At 43.9% G+C, this 25837-nt stretch overlaps 1 protein-coding gene across 10 annotated transcripts in view; it reads left to right on the forward strand.

The window, feature by feature from the left end:
• The window catches only part of TNS1 (tensin 1), a 144144-nt gene extending 123003 nt beyond the window's left edge, over window positions 1-21141 (forward strand). For 5 of the 10 annotated variants that reach the window (XM_075284669.1, XM_075284667.1, XM_075284661.1 and 2 more), the window contains 13 exons: window positions 1359-1454; window positions 2290-2322; window positions 5677-5842; window positions 6475-7373; window positions 7502-7588; window positions 7696-7827; window positions 7911-8003; window positions 10914-10991; window positions 11506-11577; window positions 11862-12030; window positions 14066-14134; window positions 14340-14369; window positions 14987-21141. In XM_075284669.1, coding sequence (XP_075140770.1) covers window positions 1359-1454; window positions 2290-2322; window positions 5677-5842; window positions 6475-7373; window positions 7502-7588; window positions 7696-7827; window positions 7911-8003; window positions 10914-10991; window positions 11506-11577; window positions 11862-12030; window positions 14066-14134; window positions 14340-14369; window positions 14987-15125 — 2063 coding nt within the window. In that variant the 3' untranslated portion in view covers window positions 15126-21141. The remainder of the gene's footprint in view (window positions 1-1358; window positions 1455-2289; window positions 2323-5676; window positions 5843-6474; window positions 7374-7501; window positions 7589-7695; window positions 7828-7910; window positions 8004-10913; window positions 10992-11505; window positions 11578-11861; window positions 12031-14065; window positions 14135-14339; window positions 14370-14986) is intronic. The other 5 variants (XM_075284670.1, XM_075284663.1, XM_075284671.1 and 2 more) reach the window with 2 other exon arrangements.
• Window positions 21142-25837: the final 4696 nt, after the last annotated feature.

Here is a 25837-nt window from a genome sequence, read left to right on the forward strand (position 1 = left end):
AGGTGAAGAGGGGAGGGGCTAATGCCAGACAGCACTGAGCAGGTGAAGAGGGGAGGGGCTAATGCCAGACAGCACTGAGCAGGTGAAGAGGGGAGGGGCTAATGCCAGACAGGTCTGAGCAGGTGAAGAGGGGAGGGGCTAAAGTCAGACAGGTCTGAGCAGGTGAAGAGGGGAGGGGCTAATGCCAGACAGCACTGAGGAGATGAAGAGGGGAGGGGCTAATGCCAGACAGCACTGAGGAGATGAAGAGGGGAGGGGCTAATGCCAGACAGCACTGAGGAGATGAAGAGGGGAGGGGCTAATGCCAGACAGCACTGAGGAGATGAAGAGGGGAGGGGCTAATGCCAGACAGCACTGAGGAGATGAAGAGGGGAGGGGCTAATGCCAGACAGCACTGAGCAGGTGAAGAGGGGAGGGGCTAATGCCAGACAGGTCTGAGCTGGTGAAGAGGGGAGGGGCTAATGCCAGACAGGACTGAGCAGGTGAAGAGGGGAGGGGCTAAAGTCAGACAGCACTGAGGAGATGAAGAGGGGAGGGGCTAATGCCAGACAGGACTGAGCAGGTGAAGAGGGGAGGGGCTAAAGTCAGACAGCACTGAGGAGATGAAGAGGGGAGGGGCTAATGCCAGACAGGACTGAGCAGGTGAAGAGGGGAGGGGCTAATGCCAGACAGCACTGAGGAGATGAAGAGGGGAGGGGCTAATGCCAGACAGGACTGAGCAGGTGAAGAGGGGAGGGGCTAATGCCAGACAGCACTGAGGAGATGAAGAGGGGAGGGGCTAAAGTCAGACAGCACTGAGGAGATGAAGAGGGGAGGGGCTAATGCCAGACAGGACTGAGCAGGTGAAGAGGGGAGGGGTTAAAGTTAGACAGGACTGAGCAGGTGAAGAGGGGAGGGGCTAAGGTCAGACAGCACTGAGCAGGTGAAGAAGGGAGGGGCTAAAGCCAGACAGCACTGAGCAGGTGAAGAGGGGAGGGGCTAAATCTAGACAGGACTGAGCTGGTGAAGAGGGGAGGGGCTAATGCCAGACAGGACTGAGCTGGTGAAGAGGGGAGGGGCTAATGCCAGACAGGACTGAGCTGGTGAAGAGGGGAGGGGCTAATGCCAGACAGGACTGAGCAGGTGAAGAGGGGAGGGGCTAAAGCCAGACAGGTCTGAACAGGTGAAGAGGGGAGGGGCTAAATCCAGACAGGACTGAGCAGGTGAAGAGGGGAGGGGCTAAAGTCAGACATGAAGAGGGGAGGGGCTGATCTCTCGGTAACAGATTGCAGGTTATCAGATTATAGGGGGAATGTCTGTGGAGATTTTTTCTCTATTTACAAACCTTTCTGATGTCTTTCTGTATTTTCTCCCACCAGTGGCTCGTTCTCCACCAGGTTTGGCCAAGACTCCTCTGTCAGCTCTTGGGTTAAAGCCTCACAACCCAGCGGACATCTTGCTGCAGCAGTCTGGAGGTGAGTCTATAGATACAGATAATTCTGCAGGCTTTAGAGCTGAAATCTCCCAGCATTCCTTGCGTGTTCAGAGCCTTCACAGACCAGGATCTGGTGATTTGCAGCAATAATGGGGTTCGGGAGATGGCGTCCTCTAGTCCTGGGTTATTAGGATCTCCATGAGCTCCAGTGGTGGGTTCCCTTTAAGGGTCCCGGCTGTATCCTATCCAGACTTCTATGACCCGGAGCAGCCGTCCTGTGTAAGTCCATTGTCGCACCCGATGAACGCCGGCTGCGTGCCATGGAAAGTCTGATCGTGAATCCCACAGATTGTCCATTTACTGCTTTTACTGTAGTGAAGACGACCATCTGTCCATCCAGGAACCCTGGAGAATCTCACAGGAGACAGACTCCCGGTGCAGGCTCTGACCCCACAATCCCCTCTGTTTTGTGGACGCTCAGGCCCGGGCGTCCCTCAGAACCTTATACGCCCCCTCGATGTCAGTGGTCTCTAACCTGCGGCTCTGTAACCCTCTACACCTCCTGAATCTCACAGTCACATGCTGGGAGTTGTGGTTCTCCAGGGTCTTATCCAGTCCTGTTCCATATAGATAGTAGATTTTCATTTAAAATAGAGGTCAGTACCTCTGCACCACCATGGGTTAAAATTTCTGCAGAAAATCCAGATCATGAAACCCTTCCTGATATTTGGAGTAAATGTGACTATTACCTAAGAGCGAGTCGCCGACCGGGTGACCCTTTGACTATTGGCGTGGGCGGTCAGGGGGCGGTTTTCTTATCTTTGCCTTTTCCCTTCTCTCGTCCGTTCTATTAATATTACGCTTCATCCTCTCAGAGATGGAGACCTTCATTAATGGGTACGAGGAAGGTAAGTGCCCGGACCCTCTGGATTAACCCCCGAGAGGCTGCCATGGTCCATCCATAACGCGTTCCATTGCTTGGTGGTTTCGGTTGTTACATTGTTTCTTTTGCCGTGTTTTCTGCATGTTTCTTACTAAACGTGTCAGCTCCGTGACGAGGGACAGCGAATGTAGACCCAGCGAGCGAGGGCGAGCAACAATAAACCAAATCATTCCCTCTTATAGGTCTGGTCCAGTTTCTTGTAGGGAGGCTCAATCCTATTGTACAACCTTCCTATATCCCTTGTGTTTTAATTCAAGATCTTTGCTTGCTGCCTGTGAATGGAAGGATTTGTAATTGACGTGACCTATAGGAGTCCTACTAATACAGCTGAGGGGTTGTTACAATAGATCGCCCCAAAACTCCTCCGGATGAATAACAAAGCGCTCTCCATTACTCGGGGATCATCTCTTAGACTCTGTTCACACTGGCAAAAAAGTCAGTTCTAACAAACCTCTGTTGGGCAGAATTGCAGAGTCAACTCGGATATTCCTTCCATTAATGCGGTGACTGGCATCTGGTGGCATAATAGCACATATATCCTGTTTCCCCGAAAATAAGACAGTGTCTTATATTAAATTATCTTCCGAAATATATGACCTGTCTTATTTTCGGGGGATGTTTTGTGCAGCGGCTACAGCGGGGGACAATCGTCAGTCATGCCGGCACTTCCATAGCGGAGCGCCAGCATGATTGCCAGTTGTAGGTGGGCCAGGAGGTGAAGGGGGTTGTCTTATTTTCGGAAAAACAGGGGTAGATCACAAAATATCTTCATATACTGTAGTACCAAAATAATCCTGCCATAGCTCACATAATACCGCCATATGGTACCAATAATACTGTTATATACTTATCTCCCACAACATACAATCATAGAGTAGCAAATAATACTGGTACGTATACATCACAAAATACCGCCATATGGTATCAGGATAATATGCAGGATCTGCCCACCCTAAGGAGCCCCCTAAGGATATCGGACTGACCACCCACTTTGCCCCTTAACTTGGTCATCGTGAACAGAGCCTGACCCGATACACTGTAACAAATCTTCAGCTGTGCGTCACATTAGAACAGCAGGTGATTTTTTTTGCTTGTGTGTTACTGCATTGGAATTGCTGTGACAATAAAGTTGCAAAACTCCCGGTGACATTTCCTTCCCCACGTCCTGGTGTGAACCTCGGCCCGGGCGCGGGTGGTCTCCGCTGTCACGGTCGCCATTGTTCTCGAATAAGTAGATTTCAATCCGTCGAATATTTCAGGAATAAGTAAATAAGACCCCGGCTTAGATAATGGGATTCTCCAAGTCTCCGCACCTGAACTTTATTCATATTTAAATCCATATTGGATCATTGACCCCGGGGCCCCACAGACGCCGCAGACGGGGGGCGAGCCCTGATGTCACCCATTGTGTATCTGCTGGCTGCACCATGGTAGTTGCTGAGCCCCTGCCTGAATGTAGAATCAGCTGATGGGGGGGAGGGGGCCCGGTGATGTCAGAATATTTAACCCCCCACCATAAAGAGAAGCCCCTCATTCCCATGACCCCACAAAAGAGCAGGATTTGGGGTCTTCACCTTCACTGTATTCTGCATTACTAATCCAGATTAGGAGACTCCTATCCGGGTTCAGACCCTAATTACAAGACCCCCGATCACTTCCGTCATGTTGTTAGAGACGTCTGCCCCTGGAAAAGCTGGGTGGCAATCAATATACTCCCCATGATAGCGGCCAGCTTCTCCACTATCCTGAATGGTAAATCTACAGTGATGCTGTATGGCTGTATAACGGAGCAGATTTGCAGTTCAGGAGCCTGGAAAAGCTGGGTGACCATATTGTAAAGACAGATTATAATGCTGAGCGATGGGATTTTATTAGTTTTACATTGGACTGCAGGAAATCACAAAGCAGATAAAGATGTAACAGGCCCAGCTCTGCTACATCTAGGGCTGTGCTACCCAACCATTTCAAGTGAAGAAGCCGAGAGCCCCCAAAGTAGGGGTCAAATGTCCATAAATGAGGCTTTACTGGGAGTTGTCACCGGCCATGAGATCAGACGTGATGGGCAGAATAGCGCAGCGTGCAGTAAAGTAACGAACACTATAGTGTTGCCCCAACATACAGCTGAATGGCCCCCTTAGTGCACCCGCACCTAGCAGAATGGCGCCCTGAATGCCCCCACACAGAAATGGCCAGGGAGAGAGCTTACTTAAAGGCAATGTGTCTCCAAATAATAATAGGTCATATCCTGGTGACACATTCCCTTTAACGTAAGGATGGTGTACAACCGCAGGCGTTCACCCCTATAGGGTTGGGGGGACTGTGGGGGGCACCTCTTGGACTATAAGTACCACATATATAAACCACTGACTCTTCTTCTGTTATTAAAATTTGTGGGAAAGTTTGAAACCAGACAAGGCAGCCACCTAGCTTTCCTGGACTCCAGAATGCCAAATCTGCTTAGTTAGTTAGTTAGTTAGTTAGTTAGTTAATCTGCTTAGTTAGTTATACCCAGTGCATCAGCATTGCTGTATAACCAGGCAGAATTGGCAGCAAGTGCACCAGGAGACCGGGCTGGTGCAATGTTAATGGTCACCCAACTTTGCCAGAAGCAGAAATAACGGCTACACAGAATAGGGAATGAGTTCTAGTTACAATGCGAGACTGATCCACCAGCTGGGGGCGCCATCGCTGACTGCAGTCCTGACTGGGATAAACTAGGCCACAGTGAAAGCGGCCGCTGGAGCGTGAATGGGACCGACACGGGGATGAAAGGAGAATTAAGTATTCATGAAGTAATCTCCGGGATCCCTCATGTCCTTTGTGTGAGAAAATCCTCCGCAAGAGAAGCCAAAATCAATTAACCTATTGTTAACTCCTTGGGAAATGTCATAGGAGCCGCCGCCGGCCCGGGCGCTGCCATGCAGGGCTCTGTATACTGCCAATTACTAATCCGATTGTCTATAGGGGGTATACGGCGTAGGGGTGACCGCGAGCTGCATGGTATATAACACTGGGAGATACATCAGCGATCGTCTCTGCTATCGCTCCATAGACCCGGGAGAAGTCTAATAATGTGCAAAGCTGTAAGGAGAGGAAAGTCCACAACTAAAGGCATCGCCTCCCTTGCACAGGCAGAGGTGTAACACTTCTTCATTTTCGGCTGGCCTAATACTCATGTCTGGCGACCGATGAGGTCACATGACCATTAACATTCTGTTGCACGCTGCTTGCTGGATTTTTGCTTGTTGGTTGCTTGAAGGGTCTTCCTCTTCTTTTTGGGGTCAGGACTAATATGATGTCCCATCTTTTGTCTCTGTAGAGCCCAGGAGTTACGTGGAATCCGTGGCCCGGACAGCTGCCCCCCAATCACCCAGCGCACCCCAGGCTTACAATGTAGACACCCTGACGAGGAACGGAGGATACCCCATCCCCTTCACAACTCCAAGCCCGATCTCCACTAGCAGCCCTATACACAGCACTGACGGGTGAGGAGACCTTTCCATACATGTAGCATGCTCGGCTTTTTCTGTGACTTCCATCATTATGTATACATAGGGGGTTGGGGGAGCCCAGTTCTCTGCACAGGGGCTTGTCCTAAACGGGGATCCTGATATTCTGCAGATAACAAATATTCCAACCCCGGATAAGGCTCCTCCTATTTAACAGGAGCAGGGCCGCTTCACAGCAGTGGTTCTGGTACTGGGAAGCGTCTGGATCAGCTGATTAGTTCGGGGTCCGGGTGTTGGAGCCCACAGATACTATCCTGGGGGATGGAGACTGCATATGCTGACCAGCTTCACCAGCTGTGCAGAACCTTCTAGGCATTGCATGTTCTGCTAAGAATTCTGGGAAAGCAATATGCAAATATGTTTTCCTTAATGCAAAAAGGAAAACCGTTCCGGTGGCGCCATCTTTTGGAAGGTTTCTCTTAGTTTTGGAGATATTCCAGTTGGCTTCAATACCAGGTCATGTCACTAGGCTTCTTACAGGCCATTCACTGATCTATAGGACTCGGTACCTTCCGCAAGGTGGTGCTAGAGGACTTATTTGCATATTCCTTCCCACTGACATATTTGCACAGTGCACCACTCACTTTTTTCCATCTTGTTCCCCTTAGGGTGTCTGTAAGAAGCTGCCCATCAGCAGAAGGCAGTGTCCGCATCCCCAGTCCTGCCCAGCCGTCTGTAGATTCCAGTTTCAGGTCCACCAGTTTGTCCCAACCCTCACCCCAGAGCAGTTATCAGAACACATCTCCCACCCCACCTACTATGACACCCCTCGCTGGAACCCCCCTCAGTTCATATGAAGGCTACTCCTATAGCCCTAACAATGCCATCACACAGACAGATGGATATTCTGGATTGCCAATGGCTGGGCATGTGATTCACGGAAGCCCTCAACCTCTACACAGAACGGTGGGCACTAACACAGTGGGCACAAACACCCCCCCAAGCCCAGGCTTTGTAAGGAGAGTGGTGACTCCAACGATGTCCAATGCTCCTGGAAGTCCAAGTTTGAGTAGACATCCTATGGCAGTACACAGTGCCATCGCAGCAGCCCCAGGTAGCCCAAGCTTGGCTCGACACCAGGCTGCCATGACAGGGAGCGCCCCGGTGACACCTGGAAGCCCCAGCATGGAGCGACACATCATGTATGGTTTCCCCACACCCGAGGAACGACGACCAACACTGTCACGACAGAGCAGTGCGTCAGGATACCAGGCTCCATCCACCCCTAGCTTCCCAGTGTCTCCAGCCTACTACCAAGGCATTGGCAGCCCGTCATCATCTTCACCAGACTCTACTCTGTACCGGCAAGGAAGCCCCGTGCCACAACCGTCACTGCCGGAAAAACGGAGGATGTCATCAGGGGATCGGTCCAACAGCTTGCCGAATTACTCCACATTGAACGGGAAGACGTCTTCACCCATGTCTAGTGGGATGTCCAGCCCCAGTGGTGGCAGTACCATGGCATTTACACACACGTTACCCGATTTCTCCAAGTTCTCAATGCCAGGTAACCATAAATATTCAATAATATCTGTCCCCATTTATAAAGCTTATGTGAATTACAAGAAAAGAGCTTGTGATGGGAGAAAATGGGCAATGACCAAGGGCTGACAAATATTTCTTATATTTTTTCAGATGGAAGTCCAGAAACTCGAGCAAATGTCAAATTTGTCCAAGACACGTCCAAGTATTGGTACAAGCCTGACATCTCCAGAGATCAAGGTAAGTGTAACCGATAGGTGATCTTCCATGAGCAGACGGGTGTGTAACAATGACCCTGCACATAGATCTCCTCCTATTCATGAATTACCTTCTTCTCTGTCATCCAGCAATCACTTTACTGAAAGACCGAGAACCGGGCGCCTTCATCATCCGGGACAGCCACTCATTTAGAGGTGCCTATGGACTCGCCATGAAGGTTGCCACCCCTCCCCCCACCCCTGCCCAGCCAAACAAGAAAGGTGACTGTCCCTCCTGCACCGCTATATTCTCTCCTATAAGACATCACCATGTATCATACTAAGCGAATGTTCTTCTCCCCCAGGAGATGCCACAAATGAGCTGGTGAGACATTTCCTGATAGAGACCAGCCCCAGAGGAGTTAAATTAAAGGGATGTCCAAATGAGCCGTATTTTGGTAAGAACTTGCATAGAAACTCTGAGATACAAGATACTACCCCACTGGTCACTTATATGTGAATTATACCCCAGAGCTGCGCTCACTATTCTGCTGGTACAGTCACTGTGTACATACATTACATTACTTATCCTGTATTATACTCCAGAGCTGCGCTCACTATTCTGCTGGTACAGTCACTGTGTACATACATTACGTTACTTATCCTGTATTATACCCCAGAGCTGCGCTCACTATTCTGCTGGAACAGTCACTGTGTACATACATTACATTACTTATCCTGTATTATACTCCAGAGCTGCGCTCACTATTCTGCTGGTGTAGTCACTGTGTACATACATTACATTACTTATCCTGTATTATACTCCAGAGCTGCGCTCACTATTCTGCTGGTACAGTCACCGTGTACATACATTACATTACTTATCCTGTATTATACTCCAGAGCTGCGCTCACTATTCTGCTGGTACAGTCACTGTGTACATACATTACATTACTTATCCTGTATTATACTCCACAGCTGCGCTCACTATTCTGCTGGTGCAGTCACCGTGTACATACATTACATTACTTATCCTGTATTATACTCCAGAGCTGCGCTCACTATTCTGCTGGAACAGTCACCGTGTACATACATTACATTACTTATCCTGTATTATACTCCAGAGCTGCGCTCACTATTCTGCTGGTGCAGTCGCTGTGTACATACATTACATTACTTATCCTGTATTATACTCCAGAGCTGCGCTCACTATTCTGCTGGTGTAGTCACTGTGTACATACATTACATTACTTATCCTGTATTATACTCCACAGCTGCGCTCACTATTCTGCTGGTACAGTCACTGTGTACATACATTACATTACTTATCCTGTATTATACTCCACAGCTGCGCTCACTATTCTGCTGGTACAGTCACTGTGTACATACATTACATTACTTATCCTGTATTATACTCCAGAGCTGCGCTCACTGTTCTGCTGGTACAGTCACTGTGTACATACATTACATTACTTATCCTGTATTATACTGCAGAGCTGCACTCACTATTCTGCTGGTACAGTCACTGTGTACATACATTACATTACTTATCCTGTATTATACTCCAGAGCTGCGCTCACTATTCTGCTGGTGCAGTCACTGTGTACATACATTACATTACTTATCCTGTATTATACTCCAGAGCTGCGCTCACTATTCTGCTGGTGCAGTCACTGTGTACATACATTACATTACTTATCCTGTATTATACTCCAGAGCTGCGCTCACTATTCTGCTGGTACAGTCACTGTGCACATACATTACATTACTTATCCTGTATGATACTGCAGAGCTGCGCTCACTATTCTGCTGGTACAGTCACTGTGTACATACATTACATTACTTATCCTGTATTATACTCCAGAGCTGCGCTCACTGTTCTGCTGGTACAGTCACTGTGTACATACATTACATTACTTATCCTGTATTATACTCCACAGCTGCGCTCACTATTCTGCTGGTACAGTCACTGTGTACATACATTACATTACTTATCCTGTATTATACTCCAGAGCTGCGCTCACTGTTCTGCTGGTACAGTCACTGTGTACATACATTACATTACTTATCCTGTATTATACTGCAGAGCTGCGCTCACTATTCTGCTGGTACAGTCACTGTGTACATACATTACATTATTTATCCTGTATTATACTCCAGAGCTGCGCTCACTATTCTGCTGGTACAGTCACTGTGTACATACATTACATTACTTATCCTGTATTATACTCCAGAGCTGCGCTCACTATTCTGCTGGTGCAGTCACTGTGTACATACATTACATTACTTATCCTGTATTATACTCCAGAGCTGCGCTCACTATTCTGCTGGTACAGTCACTGTGTACATACATTACATTATTTATCCTGTATTATACTCCAGAGCTGCGCTCACTATTCTGCTGGTACAGTCACTGTGTACATACATTACATTACTTATCCTGTATTATACTCCAGAGCTGCGCTCACTATTCTGCTGGTGCAGTCACTGTGTACATACATTACATTACTTATCCTGTATTATACTCCAGAGCTGCGCTCACTATTCTGCTGGTACAGTCACTGTGTACATACATTACATTACTTATCCTGTATTATACTCCAGAGCTGCACTCACTATTCTGCTGGTACAGTCACTGTGTACATACATTACATTACTTATCCTGTATTATACTCCAGAGCTGCATTCACTATTCTTCTGGTACAGTCACTGTGTACATACATTACATTACTTATCCTGGATTATACTCCAGAGCTGCGCTCACTATTCTGCTGGTGCAGTCACTGTGTACATACATTACATTACTTATCCTGTATTATACTCCAGAGCTGCACTCACTATTCTGCTGGTGCAGTCACTGTGTACATACATTACATTACTTATCCTGTATTATACTCCAGAGCTGCGCTCACTATTCTGCTGGTACAGTCACTGTGTACATACATTACATTACTTATCCTGTATTATACTCCAGAGCTGCGCTCACTATTCTGCTGGTACAGTCACTGTGTACATACTTTACATTACTTATCCTGTATTATACTCCAGAGCTGCATTCACTATTCTTCTGGTACAGTCGCTGTGTACATACATTACATTACTTATCCTGGATTATACTCCAGAGCTGCGCTCACTATTCTGCAGAATAAACTTTGCAGAGCCGTTAGCGTGTATTTCTCTACATTCTCTGCTGACTATTTCCACTAACAACTAAACAGAATTGTGACTGCAGCTCTGGAGTATAATACATGCTGTAATAATATACTGTACAGTGATACATCTGCAGAATGACTTTATACTGCACCATTGTTTCTTCATATCCTACTGTGAACTTTATCCCGCTGGTAACCTTGTCCTCTGTCTTTCAGGCTGCCTTTCCGCACTGGTGTATCAGCACTCTATCACGCCCCTGGCATTGCCCTGCAAACTGGTCATACCCAGCCGAGGTAAGGAGCAGGAGCAGAGCAGCGATTACATGACTGTCCTAGGAACATCCTACTAATATTATAAATGTGCATGTTTGTTAGTCAATAATGCAAAAATTTGAATGAAATTGGGCACATAGATAGATTGTAACCTCGATTAACACATCAACCCGAAGAAGAAGTCGCAGGCAGAGTCCAGTCTTCTATAGAAAAATCTGTGTCTATGGGAAAGTGTGATGATAATATTTATACGGCTGTTACAATGTAGCGTCCGAACACTGCAGCAGCCAGGACACTGTAACACTACATGTGCTCATACCCTACAGCCTGCAGTGCGACATTGTAGTGACTATGGTCATGGTATATACACACAGGTTTATCACTTCCTCTACACTCCTATGTCTGGGGCGTATATGTTATATAGATTAGATACGCCATGTCCGATGGGTGACAGATGTCTATAAGGGGGCGCAGCGCCACTGAATTTTTTCCCATAACAGTCCTATTTATGTTTGTTCCTGTATTCTCCATTTAGATCCCTCAGATGAAACCAGAGAAACTGCGACACCGACCAACACGACCAGCGACCTGCTGAAACAAGGAGCCGGTGAGCGAACTACAGCCCGGGCCAGGTTTTACATTCATAAAGAATTGCAGTATAAGACTAGGTTCACATGCAGAGGAGACTGAGCTGGTCTTACTCCTAAGATTCCTCTCCAAATTCTATCCTGTGTCACCAGTAATGGGTTTATTCAACATCCATCACTGCCATTGAAAACAATGGAGGAGACTCAGCCCTGGACCCCCGGGATTGTCCTGTAATCTGTAATATGGGGCTGAAGGGAGTGAGAATAATCCTAAACCATTACTAAGACCTATCTCTTCCTGCAGCTTGTAACGTGTTGTTTGTGAATTCGATCGACATGGAATCACTGACAGGACCGCAGGCCATTGCCAAGACCATTGCAGAGACGCTGTCCGCCGACCCCCAACCCAATGCAACTATTGTTCACTTTAAAGTCTCCGCTCAAGGCATCACCTTGACCGACAATCAGAGAAAGTAAGAAAATCATATTTATACATTGACTGACCGCCGAGGATATTTACTAGCATAGAAATTATATGAGGAAGTTTATTACAAGAATATAACTACTATAATACTACTCCTATGTACAAGAATATAACTACTATAATACTGCTCCTATGTACAAGAATATAACTACTATAATACTGCTCCTATGTACAAGAATATAACTACTATAATACTACCTCCTATGTACAAGAATATAACTACTATAATACTACTCCTATGTACAAGAATATAACTACTATAATACTACTCCTATGTATAAGAATATAACTACTATAATACTGCTCCTATGTACAAGAATATAACTACTATAATACTACCTCCTATGTACAAGAATATAACTACTATAATACTACTCCTATGTACAAGAATATAACTACTATAATACTACCTCCTATGTACAAGAATATAACTACTATAATACTACTCCTATGTACAAGAATATAACTACTATAATACTACTCCTATGTACAAGAATATAACTACTATAATACTACTCCTATGTACAAGAATATAACTACTATAATACTACTCCTATGTACAAGAATATAACTACTATAATACTGCTCCTATGTACAAGAATATAACTACTATAATACTACTCCTATGTACAAGAATATACTACTATAATACTACTCCTATGTACAAGAATATAACTACTATAATACTACCTCCTATGTACAAGAATATAACTACTATAATACTACCTCCTATGTACAAGAATATAACTACTATAATACTGCTCCTATGTACAAGAATATAACTACTATAATACTGCTCCTATGTACAAGAATATAACTACTATAATACTACCTCCTATGTACAAGAATATAACTACTATAATACTACTCCTATGTACAAGAATATAACTACTATAATACTACCTCCTATGTACAAGAATATAACTACTATAATACTACTCCTATGTACAAGAATATAACTACTATAATACTGCTCCTATGTACAAGAATATAACTACTATAATACTACCTCCTATGTACAAGAATATAACTACTATAATACTACTCCTATGTACAAGAATATAACTACTATAATACTACCTCCTATGTACAAGAATATAACTACTATAATACTACCTCCTATGTACAAGAATATAACTACTATAATACTACTCCTATGTACAAGAATATAACTACTATAATACTACTCCTATGTACAAGAATATAACTACTATAATACTACCTCCTATGTACAAGAATATAACTACTATAATACTACCTCCTATGTACAAGAATATAACTGCTATAATACTACTCCTATGTACAAGAATATAACTGCTATAATACTACTCCTATGTACAAGAATATAACTACTATAATACTACTCCTATGTACAAGAATATAACTACTATAATACTACTCCTATGTACAAGAATATAACTACTATAATACTACCTCCTATGTACAAGAATATAACTACTATAATACTGCTCCTATGTACAAGAATATAACTACTATAATACTGCTCCTATGTACAAGAATATAACTACTATAATACTGCTCCTATGTACAAGAATATAACTACTATAATACTACTCCTATGTACAAGAATATAACTACTATAATACTACCTCCTATGTACAAGAATATAACTACTATAATACTACTCCTATGTACAAGAATATAACTACTATAATACTGCTCCTATGTACAAGAATATAACTACTATAATACTACTCCTATGTACAAGAATATAACTACTATAATACTACCTCCTATGTACAAGACTATAACTACTATAATACTACCTCCTATGTACAAGAATATAACTACTATAATACTACTCCTATGTACAAGAATATAACTACTATAATACTGCTCCTATGTACAAGAATATAACTACTATAATACTACCTCCTATGTACAAGAATATAACTACTATAATACTACTCCTATGTACATGTATATAGATGTCACTATTCTATTTGGGACGCTCTATTGTTACATTATACGGTTATTTTACTTCTGTATTTCTTCTTTTTCAGGCTGTTTTTCAGAAGACATTATCCCCTAAATACAGTAACATTTTGTGATGTGGATCCCCAGGAGAGAAAGTGAGTATTTGGAGTCTCCTCCTTATGATGTTTTGTGAGTCTTAGCAGAATTTTTGGGATGATGAATATCCCTTTCTCCTTTGTCCTCCCTCTCCCATATGTAATAAATATTCAGAGTCTCGGTATTATAGATCTCGCCCCCCATTGTCTTCCTGTGCCCACTTATTGCTTCTCATTACTGACTTGTGAATTTTTCCTCCTCCAGGTGGATGAAGACAGATGGGACCCCGGCTAAGTAAGTCTCCCCTTTCCCGTATCTGACGCTCTTCCTCAACTCTAGAACTGAACAAATCTCTGCTGAATCTGTCTTGCTAGAACAAGACTGACTGCATCTCATAAAAGTATCAGATAACTTAAAGGGACTCTATCAGCAAAATTATGCTAATAAAGCCCCACATATGCGTGAATAGCCTTTAAAAAGGCTATTCAGCCACCGTAACTGTTATATTCACCCCCGGTCCCGTTTTTAAATAAAAGCACCCCTCTGCACCACCTATAGCTACCAACCTGACGGTCAGCTGGTCCCACTAAAATTGGACAGTCCAGCCACATGGGGTTGTGATATTAATTGCTGCAGCCTCTTAACTACTTGCCTAGCACAGCGCCATACACTATGTAGTGGTTGTACTTAGTATTGCAGCTTCATGTGTATGGGACTGAGCTCCAGCATGGTCATGTGACTAATGGACGTGTGGGAAGAAGTAGTGGAGGTCAATATCTTAGTCCTGGACAATCCCTTTAATAAACAAAGCCCTGATCTTAGATAGTTACAGGCGTAGTCTTCATTGCTTCTTCTATTATTTGCTTCAGTCGCTCAGACCCGATACAATTTTTTTGTTTCCGTCCTTGCAGATTATTTGGCTTTGTGGCCAGGAAACAAGGAAGCACGACCGACAATGTCTGCCACCTGTTTGCCGAGCTGGATCCCAACCAACCGGCCTCTGCCATTGTCAACTTCGTCTCCCGCGTGATCGGCTTACAAAAAAGATGAATCCTCCCGCCCTGCGTCCCCTGTCCGTGAACCAGCCTGCTATTGGAATATAGACTCTTAAGAGGGCAAGAGAGCAAGTGCGTTATGGGAAAAGGGAAGTGATGTGGGTTCCTTTACTCCGAGGGGAGGATAAGCAACAAACCAAAAAAAAAAGCTGAAACCGTTATCAAAAGAACAATTGACGCAAATGAGGAATTGGCGGTGAAACCGCTTTCCACGAACAACAGTAGTCGCCAGCGTGACGGCTGAGATGTCATCGGCTCATGGGTCAGCTCAACAACAGCTTTATAACATAGAGGTGTACAATCCATACTGCAGATACTAAACCATATATACCGCTGTATAAGTGCATATATAAACCCTATGTAGCGTACACAGAATGTATAACGAATCTATGATAATGAGGCGCTATTGTGTAGAAATACTTTGATGTACGGAGGCGACGGCGGCGGCGACATTTACTGGCTGTTTTAAAACAACCTAAATGAACAAATATCAATGGTGGACGTATGGAAACCGTGCGCTAAATCCTATGGGAATTTCCATTGACGCGCCTGACACCTAGTGGTGGAAATGAAGGTTGCAGCTGTCATTGGCAATGGATCTGTTTCTTATAGACAGTAAATGGTTAAGCCGCGTACCTGTATGCTACTATATAGCCACCGTATGGGCAGGAGGCCACAACCCCTAGCCAAAGGGCTGTAACATCTGATAATTCAAGTGAGATTCAAAGCTCAATTATTCCACAGAACATCGGAGAATCCCGAGACTCACGAGAAATCATAAGGAGAGCGACACTCTGATGTCATCAATTCTCTAGTGACAGGCTGCATTCTAAGTGACATCATCAGTATGGGGCGAATGGATAGGCTACGTTCAGTGATGTCATCACTCACTAAATTCTTGGTGATGTCATCGCTTCTCCAGTAAATGGATAAGATGTCACGAGTTTCTAGTGAATCGATGGGATACATTCAGTGATGTCATCGCTGCTCTAGTAAATGGATAGGCTGCATGCTCAGCGATGTCATCACTAACTAGGTAACAGACTGAATTCTGATGATGTCATCACTTCTAGCAATGGATAGGCTGCATTCTAGGTGACATCATCACTATGTGGTGAATGGATAGGTTGCAATCTAAAGTGATGTCATGGCGGTCAGTGCATTCTCATTGATGAATGCGGATTCTGCAGCCGTGCTCCATTAGTCGGGGTCACCTCTCGTCCTCGCCATCCTAGTGGTCGCTCGCCGTATTCTCCTACGTTATCCTCCATGCATTTATATATCTATATACGATCTGGAGCCTTAATCTCCATCCATTATTACTGTGCAATAAGCTATAGGACGTCCCAGACTACTACATATACTGCCATGATCTAGACTTCCTACCTGCCTAGGTCCTTACCCCACCACTAGTGGGCACCACTGCCTGCTATACTACTGAACGCTCAGCCCCGGGGCCTTGTGTCCGCTCCTTGGTCACGACGCACATGGGTTATATTAACCGTATACTAGATCATGAAACAATTCCAGAATACATGGAAGCAAAACCACAGCTGTGTTAAAGGGCTATGGCTGGAGCCAGTTCATTTAAAGGGACAGTGCACAGAAATGGCAGCCCGCTGTGGCGTAACCTTTTCGGATAGAGAAGAGGATTTAAAGAACTGGCTTCATCATAATACCGTATACTTGCTTTTCGTGTCATAGGCACATACAATAACTGGTAGAGGACCCGTAACAGGTCCAGATGCTTTAATAAGGAGGGGAGATGAATGGGGTTGGGGGTCCCATCACTCAGGTAATAGAGGAGGGATTCAGTCCCACTTCCTCATTACCTCCATATGTCCGATTAGGACGACCATTAGGGGTGTTGCCCCTTTAAGACCCCAGCATTATGCAATACATTGCTATCCCTTGTCCCTTTCCTGCCGCGGGCTCAGATCTACTAAACTGCAATTGATTTGTTAATAAAGTTTCTTTTACTTTGCACCTTTATAGTCAGATCGGTGGGTTACGGACCCCGAGCATTGGGGCCCCTCATAGTAATGCAGCATGTCGGGCATCAGTGCACGGGGCGCAAAAATCAGACTATCCCACAATCCTTGGAAAATCTGCAGAATTCGCTGCTCTTAAGTCAGATGTTTATTTTTCTAGATAGATATTATATAATAGAAGTCTATAGAGCGGCGTCCATAGTGCAATATACGGTGGCGATATCATCCAGAATAGGTTTTATTTTGCACTTTAGTAGATCTGCCCCCTGCGTGACAGCCCTAGAACACCGACCCCATAAGGATTCGTTACGTTACAGTATTATTCGGTTGTTTCTAGACCCATTACTGCAGTATTCGCTTCTCCCTATGGCTGGTCCTACAAGGTCCAGCACGTTCCCAGACCCCCAAAATCAAGACACATGGGACCCGTGTCCATACAGACCCCGCAATACAATGGGTCTAGGCCACGGCCGTGTGTCCCCAGTGTTATGGACTGACCCCGTCACGGGTCCGCTGACCACCCTGGGCTGACGTCTCCTAAATTTTCAGTATTTTCCGCTTTGTGTGTAGAAAGTCTTTGTACGTGAGAGGGATTGGGGGTAAGGCTGTATTGGGGGAGGCGTGCGAGTGTGTATTTTATTTTTGGGGTCCGTCTACAAGAACATGTGGTTCTTGATGGTGTGATATGAAGATGGCACCCATGTTAACCCTGTAACCCTCTTACCATCCCCGGCTTGGTAGGACTAATCCCATTCAGTGCCTTACAGGTGTAACCGCCGGGCTTAGGGGTGACAGTGGGGGAGGGGAGGCAGGGGGTCCTACAAAGTGCCTGGCAAACACCCTATGTGCCACCCCTCTGGCTGCGGGGGCCAGCGCCGGTCTCTGCCGCAGGGTGTTGAGTGTGAAAGACTTCATGCAGTGTTTAGAAGGTGGCTGGTTCATGTGTTACTATGGAGAAGAGAACCTGTATTATGTAGCGAGCTTCGCTTTCGGATTCTGTATTGCAGATAATGGCGATGATACAGAAGTGTTACAATGTATCCTTACAGGGTATGGGGCAGAACATGGCCGCGTCACAATAAGCGTCTGCAATGGGCAAAAATTATATAAAAATGATTTTTTTTTTGCCTATTTCTGGCCACCAGGGGGCACCGAAGGAAGTTTTTAATTTTAAAGGGAATGTGTCATTTTTAATTTTTTTTTATTAAAACCAGATTCTGAAATCTGTCACTTTTTTTTTCTGCCCATTCTATTCACTGTCCATGACTATGGGGCATCTTGCCTGAGCTTCTCCTCTGCTCTGTTAACGGCATTTAGTGATCTGCTTTACAGCAGTCCCACTGAGGTCTATGGAGAGTGCAGGGAGGGGGATAAGCTGTGACATCATCATCGTCAGTAGTGATGTAATGATGGCTCAGTGGTGTTCTCTTCTATTGCAATCCAATCTGTCATGTGAAATGAAGTGAATGCTCTACACAATTTGCAAATTCCAGCCTATTATTAAGCCTAGTGGTCAGAGTGAAAATTGATTTAGCACTTTTTTCTTTACTTTACAATAACAGGCCACTTTGTGGTGACACATTCCCTTGGCGTCGTCCTTCAGAAGGCTTCAATGCACCGGATTACATTGGGTAGGTTGAAGTCTTGTGACGGTGGTGCCATCTGGGCCGGAGCCCGTACCCTTCACCTATAAAGGTCCTATGTGATCCATCATTCCCATTCAATGACCATTGAGGATTAGATAACACAAGTGGTTGTTCTCCTCTTAGGTATAAAGCAATGATAGGATAGTGAATACTTGGCTTGAGGACATCTACGCCAAGATGGACGGACGGGACTGACTGGCTGCTTGAGCATTGAAGGCGCTTTAAGAGTCTAGATTCCCCGAGGCCTCCGTGTGTCTCGTGGTAGGGTTCCCATTCTTTACCAGCCAGGATATTTACGGTCCTGGGATTCTACTATTGCTGCCTTTTTGTCTATCAGTCATCGTCATCATCCCAACCAAGGGTTCACCTGAGTCCTTCAATGCCCATGAATGCAAACCTGCGGACCTAGCTTTATTTTCTATGAATGACTAGCATATAGAATCACGTGTACTACATATATGATGTTTAAGTGACAGCACTTCTCTTATTCACGCATGTGATCTCACACACATGGACAGAGTATTTGTTTTGTTTGTTTTTCTACGGGAGGGGGAGGGGGCAGTTGGAGTCACACAACCACGCATGCCACCAATGAATGTGGCCCCCACTGGAGGGATCTTATGTTGGTGAGGTCTCCTTGCAGTGATGGCTCGGCCATGTAGCCTTTCAGGGTGTATTGCTTGCTCTACACTGGACACACAAAGCCTTCGATGTATGAACTAATAACCAAAGACACATTGTTACCGAGAAGATATGTTGCCTGATCTTGCCTTAACAGAGCACTTTTTCTGGAGATGTGGTATCTAATGGCCACCTGGTCTTCACCCCTCAACCAGTCGTGGTCTTCTCAGTATTGCAGAGCATTTCACAATGCCTTAACCCCAACCGGATTAACGAAAATATCGAATGAACTGAACCGTAGATTAACCGAGAGACGTCTACGTCATGGGGATACAAAAGCAGACCATTGGGGATTTGTATCCAACTCTTCTGGCCTAAGATCAAACTGGAGCTACCAAAAATAGAGCGCCACCGATACCAAGGGCACTCTAGCAGACACGTTGTGTTGTTCAGCCCCAGTCTAGCCATTCTCAAGGGGGTTGGACATTGTAAAAAGTGACTCTGCTTGCTTGGCTTTTGGATCTCCACCAGTGTTATCCATCTACTGGCATGTCAGAAGATGCAACTAAGTAGAGTTTCCCTTAAAAAGAGTTACCCATGTCTCATTATAAGAATTTGGTCCATATTAGAAGGGCCTGTTTGGTGTCCTGACTCATGGACCTCCCCTGACGTTCTCTATCGGCATGGTGGAATTCCACTTCAGTTATGATCTGATAGAAAGTCACCTGAGTTCCATTTTCCAAAATTTGGAACATATTTGAAGTCCATTATCATCTTGGGGAGAATTTTACAAAAATTTACCCCAGTGGATTGCTTAGGAATTTTTTGAATGAAAGATTGACTTTAAATCTGGCCCTGGATGTGACCACACGATGGGACTAGCTCCTGGAGGAACGCGTCCTGGAGGTTGGTCCAAAAAATTGTGTGCGCTCAACATCAACTTCTCCAGTTTCCTTGATGTCTCAGGGATTACAACTGAGATTTTGTAGAATGTTTCACACAGTATCTGTCGCAATAAACCCTCAGCGATGTTGAGGGTCACCAAATAGGGTGGAGACGGGCTACGTTGTATCATGTAAAGATAAAAAAAAATCGCCAAAAATAACTGTACAGAATAACCCAAGTAGTATTCCACATCTCACTTTTTCACTAAAATATGCTGCAAATATCATTGAAACCTTCTTCTCTCTTCAAGTCCTTCTATGCTACTTCATTACTGTCCGGTCATGAATGCTTCGGTTGAAGGAGGAGTAAAAATGGCTCCTCGTCTCCTCCACCAATTGACGTAACCTCCACTATGCTTTGCCAAGACCTTTGTTGCCACTGCAAAAGGGACCCCAGCTCAGCTGGACAAGAACCGGCTTCCATCTCGGCCGGAAGCGGGATTCTCCAGGGTCTCTTAACATGCTTACTTTATATATTTTGCGTCACAATCTATCAACAAAGCGATCAGTAACCAAAACCATGAAAGAAAAAAAAATTAAAAAAAGAAACTGAAAAAAATTTAAAATAAAAAAATGCTAAAAAAAGGAAGAGAAAACCCCCTCTCTGTATTTATATAGATGGAAATATACTTTATATTTTGTATCCATGTGCTGTTAATGTTATCACTTGTATAAATATATGTGCCTTTTTTTTTTTTTTTGCTTACGTTGAATAGAATATAGACCTTATGCTTTCACTTTTCTGTTTGTACAGATGTCTGTAATTCTTTCCAAATTATTGTATGGCTTTGTCAGTGATAACATCATATAAAATATACTTTTGCTTGAAAGGTCAGAGTCTGTCTTTAATTTTTCACTGATGAAGATTATTTCTAAATTGCATTCAAGATCATAGAAAGACCTTACCTGTCCACTCACTATATCTGCTCAATGTACAAGAATATACAGTAACTACTATAATACTGCCCCCTATGTACAGGAATATAACTGATATAATACTACCTCCTATGTACAAGAATATAACTACTATAATACTACCTCCTATGTACAAGAATATAACTACTATAATACTACTCCTATGTACAAAAATATAACTACTATAATACTACCTCCTATGTACAAGAATATAACTACTATAATACTACTCCTATGTACAAGAATATAACTACTATAATACTACTCCTCTGTACAAGAATATAACTACTATAATACTACCTCCTATGTAGAAGAATATAACTACTATAATACTACCTCCTATGTAGAAGAATATAACTACTATAATACTACCTCCTATGTACAAGAATATAACTACTATAATACTACCTCCTATGTACAAGAATATAACTACTATAATACTACCTCCTATGTACAAGAATATAACTACTATAATACTACTCCTATGTACAAGAATATAACTACTATAATATTACTCCTATGTACAAGAATATAACTACTATAATACCGCTCCTATGTACAAGAATATAACTACTATAATACCGCTCCTATGTACAAGAATATAACTACTATAATACCACTCCTATGTACAAGAATATAACTACTATAATACTACTCCTATGTACAAGTATGCTGTTACAGCAGGGGTATTGCTGAAGTAATGATTCTTGTTCATATTGTATCATTCATTCTTGGTTGTTTGACTTTCATACAGTGTTTTTACATATATTGTGCAATGCTGGTGCATAGACATTGATATTGTGTGCAGGGCTCTTTAAGTAGTTTTCTCCCATAATTCTCTGTTTCTGTTACTCCTCCCTTCTTGTTGCATCTTCTTCCTGGATATGTGTTATTCAGTCTGTAACCACTGAGCAACCATCTTGTAGAACTGAGAAAGGAATTGTGTTTTGACCGTATGGCATATCATCTCTCAAGGTAAAGACAAATAAACTACCTGAAGCAACTCCATTGCATCTCTCCACATGCAACCTGGGAACGCAGGGAATGAAATGTCAGCGCGTTCTGCTATCTGCCATTAGCTTACATACGGGAATTACAATCTCACATCTTCAGAGATTTCTCTAACATGCATCTGTGGCAGAATAACAAGAATATAACTACTATAATACTACTCCTATGTACAAGAATATAACTACTATAATACTGCTCCTATGTACAAGAATATAACTACAATAATACTACTCCTATGTACAAGAATATAACTACTATAATACTGCTCCTATGTACAAGAATATAACTACTATAATACTACTCCTATGTACAAGAATATAACTACTATAATACTACTCCTATGTACAAGAATATAACTACTATAATACTACCTCCTATGTACAAGAATATAACTACTATAATACTACTCCTATGTACAAGAATATAACTACTATAATACTACCTCCTATGTACAAGAATATAACTACTATAATACTACTCCTATGTACAAGAATATAACTACTATAATACTGCTCCTATGTACAAGAATATAACTACTATAATACTACTCCTATGTACAAGAATATAACTACTATAATACTACTCCTATGTACAAGAATATAACTACTATAATACTACCTCCTATGTACAAGAATATAACTACTATAATACTACTCCTATGTACAAGAATATAACTACTATAATACTACTTCTATGTACAAGAATATAACTACTATAATACTACCTCCTATGTACAAGAATATAACTACTATAATACTACTTCTATGTACAAGAATATAACTACTATAATACTACTCCTATGTACAAGAATATAACTACTATAATACTACTCCTATGTACAAGAATATAACTACTATAATACTACTCCTATGTACAAGAATATAACTACTATAATACTACTCCTATGTACAAGAATATAACTACTATAATACTACTCCTATGTATAAGAATATAACTACTATAATACTGCTCCTATGTACAAGAATATAACTACTATAATACTACTCCTATGTACAAGAATATAACTACTATAATACTGCTCCTATGTACAAGAATATAACTACTATAATCAGTTACTTGTTACAGCAGTGATACATTCTCTAGTCTCTCCACACACATTAGATCTGTATTCAGTCTCTATATACATTGTTGCTTGTGCTCGTATGTAATGATTATATTATAAGGACATTTTTCCTGGATCTTCCCGGTTACAAGTGTCCGTTTCCAGGTAAGTGATACAATAGGAGACTTTACTTGCACTTGTCCCCGGCTGGCATTACAGTACTAGCGTAGATATGACATATAAGTCACTTCAACTTTCTGGCTTGAATTACAATAAATTTGTTGTACCAAGATGTCCCCCACCCTCGTGTAGATCTGATGGAATCGGAAACTTTAAAATACGTTCATGTGAATGTGACCGCCGGTGTCGTACTTGCAGGACTTTGTGTCTGTGCAGAAAAAAAAGACAGTTTCCAGGCAGAGAGGCTGCATACGGACACCGGCGGTCACATTTATATGAATGGGTTTTAAAACTGACCGCCGGGAAGTCGTCCCCAATTTAGCTTCTCTGGGGATTAGGACAGAAATACGGCAGATGGATAGGGGCGCAAGTCTGTACACCCCCTAAGCCTACACAAAGACGAGAGCACTCTAATACAGTAAGTTATTCAGATTAGAACACTAAGTAATAATGACACAAAGCAGAGAAGTCTGATCACACTATAAGAGCACTCTAATAAACCTTACACCAATCAGAGGTCAGTCTAAAGATCATTATAAATTCAGAGAACATTCTAATGGCTCGGCTATAGCAAACAGCAGTCTAATGGTCATTACACAATGGAGAGAGTATTCTAATGACTGTGCTAACCTAGGAGAGCCGTCTAGTAACACTGAAGCACTCTAATAAACCTTACACAATGCAGAGATCACTCTAGTTGCTGCTACACTAGAGCACTCTAATGATGTCTATAACATCCAGGGAACAGTCTAGAAGAGCGCTCTAGTGATAATTACATTAAGAAGACATTCTAATGATCACACATATAAGCAACTAGCATCTGCCTACGACTTCGTCTGCGGGTTTGCGGTGGCGCTGAGCCGGTAATATGCATGCGCCCTTGGCTTGGACTCGCCGTGCGCCGCCATGTCCACCCCTGCATGTCCCCTCCACATGCGCTGCTCGCCTGGTTCCGTGGCCTCTGTATCTACCGGCTGTTTCCCGCACTCATGCCGCTTCCCGCCCCGGCACCCCCTGGGACCTCTTTTGGCCCCATGGCCCTGGCCACCCTCTCCCTTGCGGCAAGCCATGTGCCCCCATTCCATCCCTGGGTGCTGTGGTGGCACTGTCCCTGTCCCCCTCCCATGGGCCCCGGGTCTACTTCCCCAGCCCCCCCTTTCCCGTGTCCCCCACCGTACCGGCAACCCCAACATCCCACCCCTCTCCCGTCTCAAAGGCCCCTAACTCCCCTGCCGTCACATCCACTCTCCTGCTGGCAAATCACATTGCAGACTGACCAGAGCAGACATAGGCGACATCCCCGACGGGCAGGGAGACTTCAGAGTCTGCAGCCACTGCAGGACAGCAGGTCAAATCAGCGTTCCAGACCACGGTGCAGGCGACCCCCTGTCCACCCGAGCAGAGCACTCCCGCGGTCCCGTGGTGAGCCCACACAGGAGGGGCAGCCTATGAACTTCTCGCTGCCCCAGAGTACGGCCACTTGTTCCCGACGCTGCGGACCTGTGAAAGACGCCATGTTTTTCTGCACACCGGCCGATAGTTCTGCCCACATAGAGAAGTGGCAGCCAACCAGGTGAGTGACTGAAAGGGCAGGGATGACGTCATCCCAGGTCCTACAGCGTCCCAGGTCCTGCAGCAAATTCCAAATTGAAAATCTCCGTCACTTTAGTGACAGAACATTACAATGCACAGAGCTCACGACTCCTACACAATACAAGGAGCAGTCTAGTGACTACTGCAATTCCTACATTTTCTAGAGAACGCTCTAAAGTCTTCGACATACCCTGAGATCTGACAATTATACTCATCGGTTTATTGAGCTCAGATAGAAGTGACTGATCTACATGTATCACTATCTAGAGCATAACAGTGCACGAAAGAGTGGGCAAAATATGCAGAAATTCAAAGCGGTTGTATTCTAAATGGACACCACAAGGGGGCAGTGTAACACTGCAGGATCTTTGTAGAACAACTCTATAATAAAACAATGTAACCGCCTGATTGTGTCCTGTCTGGATGTGCACAAGCTATAGCGTCTTACAGTAGAATAGTAGCAAGTGACTGTTCATAGCAGGATATGTAACACAGGCTCATTCACAATCTATTGTGTCCCGTTATCAGATATTGGGGAATGGGATGAGTCGCCCTGAAACCTCCCTGTGCCCCATGGTCACTACTACGGAGCGGAGAACCTCTGGAGACCTTTGTATCCATGTGTCTGTAACGTCGCTGTATTTCGGGGTTCCCAGGATGGAACAATGATACATGGTAATAAAAGTGCATTTCTATTGTCCTGCATTCTCCTCTCCATTCCTGCACTGAGCTACTTGTATTGT

The sequence above is a fragment of the Leptodactylus fuscus genome, chromosome 8 (assembly GCF_031893055.1).
Source record: "Leptodactylus fuscus isolate aLepFus1 chromosome 8, aLepFus1.hap2, whole genome shotgun sequence".
Taxonomy (NCBI): domain Eukaryota; kingdom Metazoa; phylum Chordata; class Amphibia; order Anura; family Leptodactylidae; genus Leptodactylus; species Leptodactylus fuscus.